General features: G+C 41.0%; 1 protein-coding gene across 1 annotated transcript in view; it reads right to left on the bottom strand.

Moving 5' to 3' along the window:
• Positions 1-10,000, bottom strand: part of LOC137982611 (thioredoxin domain-containing protein 16-like) — a 24,960-nt gene that overhangs the window by 845 nt on the left and 14,115 nt on the right. Inside the window, exons 14-25 of the mRNA XM_068829734.1 lie at positions 9,018-9,175; positions 7,968-8,120; positions 7,125-7,181; positions 6,492-6,606; positions 5,795-5,863; positions 5,310-5,446; positions 4,716-4,800; positions 3,387-3,528; positions 3,041-3,201; positions 2,438-2,531; positions 1,676-1,769; positions 1-577 (exon numbers count right to left, since the gene is read on the bottom strand). The exon at positions 1-577 is cut by the window's left edge and continues 845 nt beyond it. Of these exons, the coding sequence (XP_068685835.1) occupies positions 312-577; positions 1,676-1,769; positions 2,438-2,531; positions 3,041-3,201; positions 3,387-3,528; positions 4,716-4,800; positions 5,310-5,446; positions 5,795-5,863; positions 6,492-6,606; positions 7,125-7,181; positions 7,968-8,120; positions 9,018-9,175 (1,531 nt within the window). The 3' untranslated portion in view covers positions 1-311. The remainder of the gene's footprint in view (positions 578-1,675; positions 1,770-2,437; positions 2,532-3,040; positions 3,202-3,386; positions 3,529-4,715; positions 4,801-5,309; positions 5,447-5,794; positions 5,864-6,491; positions 6,607-7,124; positions 7,182-7,967; positions 8,121-9,017; positions 9,176-10,000) is intronic.

Raw genomic sequence — 10,000 nt, 5'->3', positions numbered from 1 at the left:
GGGAACGAGCTTGCTTTTAAAAGGACTTCAAATAAGTATTGTTTTATAAATTAAATTATATTCGCGACTCCTCTTGGGGCTTTGTAAGAGCTACTGCTCGGATGAAAACAGACGGGTATAATTATGCCCTGCTTTCATCAAATTAATGTGAAGTTTTGAAACGCGGAATTTTCCCTCAATTTGACGACAAAGCTTCGTTTACTCCGGTCATACAACCGCGCTTTTGTGATGATGTGTCCCACTCTAAAACGTCTTCATCTAATAATTAAACTTTCTGGAACACTTGATTGCCGTCACAAAGACAACAAACATTAGAGTTCATCTCGGACTGTATGTTTCACTTCCGGTCGCCGAGGTCGATTGGTCTTCGGCTTTTCGCGGAAGTCGGTCTTCTTATCTTCGGGTTCCGTCGGCTCAGAATGCACTTCTTCGCCTTCTTGATCTTCTTTTGCTATCGCTTTATCAAATTGCTGTTTTTTAATTCTTTTTCTCTCTTTCTCCTCCTCTTTTTCATCTATCATTTGCAGAAAGTCGTAACCTTCCAAAAGAGGCTTCCATTCTCTGTCTGGCAGGGAACCTGCGGTCGACGCGAAGAGCAAAATATTGATTGGTTATGTATTATCAGACGCGCGTTTTGATCGGCTGGTAGGAAATATGAACGTGTGTCAAGAAAATCTTTTTCAATCAAGAAGTTAAAAAACCAGCATTTTCCTTCATTTGTTGAATTTTCTTTGAGAAATATTTTATAAAAGCAATAGAGGACTTTTTTCCGTGTTTCCATAGACTCATCTTAACTCTAGAGGGAGTTGGGAGAATTCGAGACAGCTATGCAAACCCCAGACGCAGTCGAGGGTTTGCATAACTGTCTCGAATTCTCCCAACTCCCCCGAGTGTTTAGATGAGGCGATTCCCGTTCAAGTATGAATTTAACGGGCTTTCCTTTCGTTACTGCTAAAGTAGGATTCATAACTGGGACAATCTCAAAACTGAACTCAAAAAGTCGTTTGAAAGGGCAAGAAAAGGATATCGGATGCATGAGAGTGATCAAAACCAATTGTACTAACTACGGCATAGAGTTTTAACTTGCACGAGAACGATACTATGAGAAAGAACCCCAGAAGGAATAAGACCACAACTACGAATACGATAACAACCAGAAACCTGAGTTCAGCAAACCCGAAAACACGAAGATATGCTGGAAGACGTTGGCCGTATTCTTTTCTCGGTATTTCGTAATAGTAAGGAAGCAATCGTCTTCTTTTGGACCTCTTCGTGTTCCGAGTTTCAACACAGTGCTCTATTCTGCTCTCAGTAGAGGGAGATGTAATCTATTTTGAAAACAAAGATCGTGTGCGGATTGCATAAAACAAAACGAAAACTATCGGTTCCAGATTATTATGTGAAACGATTGTGACGCCACGTTAACTTCCACGAAAAAGTCACGGTGGCCCTGTCTTTCGAAGAACCATTGGTGAATGATTGTTTGTTACAATATAATCGAGGTTCCATCTTAACGAAGATAGATATATCTTTTAAATCAGTGTTCATTTACAGGAAACCAGACCAGATCGTGCAATATCTATTCGTGCAAATAGGACAAGTGGCCAGACCTTGGAGATTGCACCTCACTTAAGTTTCAAGACAACTACTCTAAGAAAACATAACTACGACTAACCTGAAAGATGTTCCTGGCCTCCTAAGACGATATTTTCCACCCAGTTTAAGACGGCAGGCTTCGTCACTTCACCTTTGTAGTGATAAAAGGTTCCCTGAAGCAAAACACAACGTCCATTGGATGAAAAAACGGCGCTGTTTCCCTTGACCAGAACGGAAGCGCCGCCTTCCGGTCAATATAAAGAAAGATTGAACTAAGGCTGGTACTTAACACAAACGGGTCTAGAGGACAAACGATGAGTAGATACAACAAGACTGTGCAACAAACGACGGTCTTCAAGAGAGTTGACGTCAATACGTTTTACACCGGCGAACCAAACCGAGGCTTACGGTGAGACCTGCTTGGAATTTTGAAATTTTAAAATGCGGATTCCTAGCTTGAAATGCCTCATTGGCATGGCTTTAGAGCCGCAATCATTCGCTACATAAGACATGTCACAAGTCTTGATATCGCCATTCTCCTAGACGTCCAAGAACGTTCTTTTAAATGGTTTATTGAAACGCACAACGCTTGTAAAAGGACCTTAAGGGTTTTTGGCGCGCAATTGAAACTTCTTCGTTTGCAATAATCGGAAGTGTGCCGATTTTAGTTGAATTTGAGAGGACCTATTGTTTTTTTAATCATGATCTTTTCTCATTTCCGGTAAGCTAGTTCTTATCCCTTCACGCCTCGTTTTAAACTTACCACTGCCAACTACTGCGCCGTACTACAGCGAGACCACTGTGGCTTATAAATTACTTAAGACATCCACCTAAGACGAACCTTTTCATGATCTACCAGAACTAACGCTGGAAGAGCATTAGTGCTGCCTGTGTACGTCTTTAAGATTTCCGCATTGACATCCTTGTTGGAGTAACTAAAAATATGTTGAAACATGAAAATCAGAAATGGAAAAGCCACTCTGAAAGGGATGACTCTGATGGAGGTGTACATTGCTTGCAAGACTTTTTGAACTATTCGGGGCCTCAGTTAATAGTTGTATAATCTTCGGAAACGTTTAAGACCGAACATGACCTTCGGGCAAACGTTTTCCCGTCTTTGGTTGGTTTTCGATAAATCTCGAGATACCTGGAAAGATTCAATTATCGATGCTCTGAGAAGATTCTCTGATGACAGTTTTAGCCTTAATTTGCTGTAGTTTCTTCTGAACAGTTTGTCATATATCGTTTCCCACGAAAAAAAGACCGAAAATGTCCGGGTGTTCGGACTTTTTCGGATGACTCCCGCTAATCTACACAGTTTGTTACACATCGTCTCCCATGAGAAAAAAAACCGAAAATGTCCGAAAGCAGTCGGACGTTTTCGGATGACTCCCGTTCGTAAGACCTCGGACACTTTAGTTTAACTCTCCAAACAGTTACTTACACAGGCATCCAACAAAGGAAGAGAAAAGGCAGAGAGTTGTCACGCACAATTTTCTTTACGACAGGAGTAAAGGATGCATCTTCAGTGTCGGATCTAAACACGATAAGAAGTGGACGTTGATGCGCAAGGTAAGTAGGCAGATTAAAAGGTGTCAGCTCTCCCTGAGAAGATAAATAAATTAAAGATAAATTGGCCTTAAATAATAAACAGAATCTTAAGGTTTTGAGAAAGGATTTAAAAAGGACACTGGGTATAAAGGGCCAGCTTCTCCTTTTCGCGTAACGAGATCGCTGCTTATAAGACTTACGAAAGAGTAGTACGATGGGAACCAGACTTATATACTTACGAATGAAGGTATGCTAGATCCAGAAACAAAGTCGATGATATGCTGCGATGTAAATGGGTCTGAAAAGACTGTCAAAGGCTGATAAGGATCGCTTCTTTTAAAAGCCAAAACGGAAGGAAGTCTGAGGCCATATTCAGAAGATCTGAGGACAAAATCAACCAAAGTTAGAAAGAGATTGCAAAAACCACGACTAAACCACAAGAAAGTTCGGAATAATTTTTAAAGACCACTTGACTGAATGTACAGAATGTGCATTTGAGAGTACAGCAAAAATGAATGGCTATGATTTTTACCATTGTATTTTTGTTGTAACGGTTTCTTCCAGTATGCGTCTGCCACGAGAAAAGGCCGAAAATGTCCGGAAACATTCGGAAGTTTTCGGATGACTCCAGATCGTAAGACCTTAGACACTTGAGTTTAACTCCGCCAACAGTTACTTACACAGGCACCCAACAAAGAAAGACAGACGGCAGAGAGTTACTAGGCGCAATTTTCGTTACGCCAGGAGTAATGGTGCTCGAAAGTGCCCAGAAAAAGGCGCGGTACTTCTGGAAAATGCCGATCATTTGGCAATCAACCATGTGGGAATAGAGAGCTCCGAGATGATTTGTGCTATAACATCCTTCACCCTCCCTTTCCCTAACGACAAACTATTCGTCATAATTTATAACATAATAGAGACATTTACCATCGTGTTCACGTGAAACGTGAAACGTGAAACGACAAACGGGAAACGGCAGGCTCGGGCTGCTGCTCGTCGCAAAAGCATGAAAACTATCTTATTCTAACTTGTCTTCTTCCTTTGAAAAGTTGCTCAATAGATGGATCTAACATAGACTGCCAGCATTCCCTTCTAAGTCAGTCGAGCCCTCGCTTTAGTCACGCAAACGAGACGACGAGCCGATGGGAGAATGAGGAGAGAGCGAGATGTTACTTCTCGCTCTCTCCCCATTGTCCCTTCCATTTTTTGGCAAAATGCAAATTTGAGTCCGACGTTTACCGTTGATGGAAACGCGAAGCTAGATCCCTCCGTTGTTTGTCTTTCTTTTCAAATCCTCATTCATTTTTAGCGGCATAGAAACATCTTCTAAGAGTTTGGTCACTGTTATGCTGTTTGTTGACCGCCATCTTGGATTATCAGTCATGCTTGGTCGGCGAAAAGCGTTTCGCCGACCAAAAGAAACGGAGGGCTCTGGGGACGAGGATGGAATTCGAGCAACTTTCATAAGCGTCTACGCAATTAACCACCGAGCAAAAATACCCTTGGGGTCCTTACTTTTCAACTGAGAGATTTAGATGCAACAAAATGAAGAATATAAATCAGCTTACAAAGTCTTTGCTGTTGCACCAGTAACGTATCCCAAGAGGAACTTGCTTTGAAGAGACTGAGCCGCTATTTCGTAGGCTTTGAATTCTGCAATAACAATTCACATCAAAATCAAAGCAAAGCACAGCAGAAGCAAACTTGTTTGCGCGCACCCAGATTTTATGATGCCAATAAATTGGTTGTTGAAATATGCGTCAATTGCGTATGGCCGCGAGCGCAGTGATTGATTTTAAAATTCATCCAATAAAAAGCGAATGCTAAAACAAAAAGGCGACTTGCTGGCTCCATATCCCTGCCTCGCGCTTTAATTGGTTCATTTGATTTTCTGTGTTTTCTGTGATTGGCCTCGGCAGTAATACACGCACAGCTTGCGCGGGAAGCATTCAAAAGGAAACAAAGAATCGGCCCGAAGTGAGAACGAGAAGGGCGCGCGAGGAAGAGAGAATTTTCTCTTGTGCCCTTCTCGTTCTCACGCGTCCAAATTCCCGACCCTCGGGTCCCTTCCAACGCCTCCCACGCGGACAGCAATATGAATTTCACGAAAAGAAAAACTTGCTAAACTGCTTAATTCCAAGCGATTTGCTAAATAATAGTACCTGTGCATTTTTCGTCGGCGAACATGCCCACAATTGAAAGGTCAGTAGCCTTCCTGGCGAGTTTGGGGAGGTTACCATCGAAAAACATTTGTACATCATCTTTGCTCGCAAGACGTACCGGAGCGCTTGTTTGAAGCCTGTGGCAAAGCAGCACAAACGAACTAAATAAGTCTTTACAACATGTAAACGTTTTAAGCGAAAGGATGAAGTTATTGCACAAAAATCTCGATTGCCTCGGTATTTTCAAACTGTGCAAGAGCGATTGGAAATTTAACTGTGACGAAAACTTCAATAACTTGAAACAACAATAGGGCGATGAAAGATTTCCAAACCTGAGATTTAGAACTACTTGGCTCGATCCCGCAACAAACTGCACGGAATTTGGTGGACTCGATTTCAAGTCTGCGCAATTCGGTGTTGTCAAAAATGTCTTGAAGAGAGCCTCTTGTCTATTGCTGTTTTACGTTTACTAAAAACATACTTACAGCAAAACTGCTTTGGTCAAGTGATTACTGTCCAGTGGTCCATTATAGACAATCTCATCAATTCCTTTGCTGCAGGATAACAGAAATTGGCAGAAAGTCTTCGAAGTTGTACAAAGAAGGTATACAAATTCACGGACTTATTACTTTCCCCTCTCAACACTTCGAAGATTAGAAAATTAACAACACTGCAATTTAGCGCACTACTTTCCAAGGCTCGCGCAGACCAGTGGAGAGGTTGGTGCTTGGAAGGCAAGCTCTCCTCTGATTCTTCTGACCAGGAACTCTTCTCCACAGTCTCTCCCCTCAGGGGTAAAACTTGGCAACGGAGAAAATATTGTAGGGAAGGGAGGACAGCCATGAGATGGATAAGTCTCCCATGAGGAGGGAAGGGAGAAGAGGAGGAAGGGAGGAGGGGGAAGGGAGAAGGGAGGAGGGGGAAGGGAAAAGGGAGAAGGGAGGAGGGAGGAGAGGATAGCAAATGTCTCACTTGCCAAGATGTGTTGCTGAAGTCAGTGTTTCTTTGTTCTATGGATCGCTGGTGGAGCCTTTCAACACCAGAAGTGTCACTCAAATATTTTACTCTGGTAGACGCTACACACTATAACCCGTTAACGAGGGAGGTCTCGGGGGTGAATGATGGAAGACAATCCGCTATTGACGCAGAGAAAGTTAAGTTTCAAGAGAACTAAAAACTCACCGGAACAATTTGATTGTAGGATAAGTAGTTATGTTATTCCTTTGACAAACATCACTCCAGTCGAAGCAGCTGACACGAGCCAGCTTGATCGTAAAACTTCCAACATCAAGACCCCCTTAAACAACGAAAAACAACTTACGCTACAATGGGCTCAGTTGGTTGAGAATCTGACTACAGGGCAGGAAGTTGTGGGCTTGAACCATGTCAGGGCAACATTTAAAGTCTTAAAATAACGTAGGAGTCTTAGTTGTCTGCCTTTGTAATTATACCTGCAAATGGTCAAAATTTTATGGCTTATCCGATAAGGGACTGTGATCGGAATGTCCGCATTGTTTTTAGAAAAACTAAAAGTTTCTTCAACACACTTCTCCATCACTGAACATTTCAGGAAACAAAGTTCCCCCGCCATCGCCGCGGGGCCTTCATACGGTATCCCTTGATCCCATCAACTACTCAATGCTTGCACAATACTTCTTTGACAAAGACAATATACAATTGAAACTTCATCTTTCATTATAATGTGGCAGGAAATTTCTGAAGCTACCAACTAGCGCTGAAACGCAGAAACAAATAAATGACAGGACTAATTTTAGGAAAAATATTCAATACTGAAACAGCCTCTAGATTACTTACCCAAAATAGCTGCAGCATCTACAAACGGTTGCAAAAATGCTTTGCAACGAGCGTCCCCTAAAAAAAAAACCAAGATTTTGCATCAAGCTGTAACACAACGAATATCTTGCTCCTAAACCAGGTGTGTCAAAAGGTTTTTGCAACTTTGTAAAACGATAACCAGACTGGCAGATTCGGGGATCACTAACATGTTTAAGTTTTCAGAAAGTGGTAAAAACCGTTGCGAGGAAAAGTGTGGGAAACATGCGAGAAGTGATTTAGCATCTCTCTCTCTCTCGTTTTTCCTACACTTTCGACATCTTTCAGTCTTATTAATATTTCGCCGCTTTCCACAACCTGAACGCCTGGAACATGAAGGAATACTCCTAGCGTTTGGCATAGGAAGGCATAGGTTTCCAACCCGTAGTTGAGACAACCTCTTCAAAGTCTCAAAAGTCACTTAATATCACATAGACTAGAAGTGTTACTTTTGAAATGGCTTCTTCGTGCGCTAGACTGTCAATATAGTCTCGTATAGACCATAAACCACTGGCCCCATCCTGCAACCCTTATTTATAAACCCGATGGGAATTCGGCAAAGAAGCCCCCTTGCTTCCTTTATCGCTCAGACTTTGCAAGGTAGCAAAATTTTTCATGCTCAAAGCTACAATACTTCGTCAGTCATCTTGGTTAAACAAGGTTTACAATGCAATACCTCAACAGGTACTTCAGTTTAAACTTGATTTAAACTTGTTTGAAACTGGCTTCTGGAGTCTGCGATGGGTGTAACTATTCCGTGTATAACTAAACCACTATAAGTATTAAATGAGATACTATATCAGAACTTGCCATTTTGCTACTTACAAGGCTGAAAGAAGTCGACGACCAACAAATCATTGCCATTCCTGACGGCATCAAACGTCTTGTCAGTTAGTGAAGGCACCAGGTCACTCGGGGCAATTGTAACCTTAGCTTTGAGCACAGCTGCAGATACCTCATCATCTTCGATCTCTTCAGCTGGAAAAGTTTAAAAGTAAATGCCTTTAACAAGAAGACAAAGATAGAGGGAATGCCATTGAGAATAGTCATTTATGTAAAATTTTGTGTGGCTGGCATGACAGTTGAGAAGAAAAACGCGACGAAAAGCAATACAGTAACTATATTTCTCACGGCTGGACTGGATCTAGGAAATCTTTTCACACACAAATTAATTTGCCCGCATTCTCTATTTTCGAATTCCCCATAATACACTTTGTTTGCCCCCAAATTTTGCATTAACTATTGTTTTCAAATGCTCTTGGGACACTGCATATTCCCAAGAGCATTTGAAAATAATGGTTTATGCAAAATTTGGGGGGCAAACAAAGTGTAATATGGGGAATTCGAAAATAGAGAATAGGCCTAAAATTTCATGCTAGATCCAGTCCAGCCGTGAGAATTAGAAAATGGTCTACTAAAGATTACTGGTGCAAAAGGTGTACAGCAGGCATGTTGAATGGCAGGAACAATAGATTATTTTTCCTATGGGAACAAATGTTCTTTCTTATGCAAAACATTTTCATGGTTTCTGCCATGCAACATGGCTGCCGTGCAAAACCTCTATATCACAGCTTCCAAGCTTCATTGCTATTAGAAAAAACTAGTCATTTCAATTGAGTTTGTCATAGAAACAGCAACCATTCAGCAATAATTCTTTAGCCAATTAAAACAAACATGGGCATTCCAACGCGCCAATTGGATTAAATGCAGCCCCCTCTACGAGCGAGAAATCTCACTGGACAATTTTTAAGCCAACCACAAAGTGTGTAAATAGAAAAAAAAAAATGAAATGGCGACGTTCATTTCTCATTTCAACACTATAAATTGTATTTAAACCGCTCAAATGTATTGAGAATTAATATGGTGATCACACACGTGGCAAAAAGTCGTCGTCTTCGTCTTCGCTGGAAGACGTATCTTCCCTTTTCGATTCTTCTTCGAGAACAAAGGCTTCTGAATCCTCGCTGTATTTAGAGAATACAACTGGTACCTCGTCTGCCAAACTGGGGGGTAAAAACACTGGCATCTTCAAGCTTGAAAAAAGGAAAACGAAGCTAAAGTTAGCGCATACAAGTAATGGGAAAAAATATAAAGTGAAGAACTATCTTCCATCTTTTAACCACAGTGCATCAGGGATCGCGATTTCGACCAGAATAATAACTAATCTTTAAACACCAAGTTGAACTTGGTCTAGGGTCACTTGCATGGTCAACACAAATTCGTGTACTGTCTTTCCAATAACATACATAGTTGTGTCGTCTGTATATATGAACACTTCTCCTTTGTTAACAGAATCATTTACAAAAAGTCACAAATAACCTAGGACCCAAAAGAGAGCCTTGAGGGACTCCAATTTTAACAGCCACTATCAAAAACACCATAATACTCTTTGTTTGTCCCTCCAAAACTTTGCATAAGCATTGTTTAAAGTTTCTCTTGGGACTTACAATGGTTCCAAGAGAAAATAAAGACAATGCTTATGCAAAATTTTGGAGGGACAAACAAAGGGTATTATGGTATTTTTGATAGTGGCTAAATGAACTGTCTGATAACAACTTGGCAAATTTTAACTTTTATGATTGAAAACAGTATGTCTGGCGTTTTGAAGCAAAAAGGATAATAAGGATATGTTTAAAATAGCATTTTAGCAAAAGTTCGGCAATTTTTATGTGAATCTCCGTACAAATAAAGGATTTTTAAATTCTATTCCATGTATTCCTATACCAAAATACTGTCAATCGAAACGCACCCAAGTATACTAGTGATACACAATGACACTTCATGGTACCATGTATAGAAAGTAAACATTCAAAAGAACACAGCTTGCTGCGATAACAGGAGACTAGTGGAATAGAATT

The sequence above is a fragment of the Montipora foliosa genome, chromosome 13 (genome assembly GCF_036669935.1).
Source record: "Montipora foliosa isolate CH-2021 chromosome 13, ASM3666993v2, whole genome shotgun sequence".
In the NCBI taxonomy this organism is placed as follows: Eukaryota; Metazoa; Cnidaria; class Anthozoa; order Scleractinia; family Acroporidae; genus Montipora; species Montipora foliosa.
This window is presented reverse-complemented; position numbering and strand designations above follow the sequence as displayed.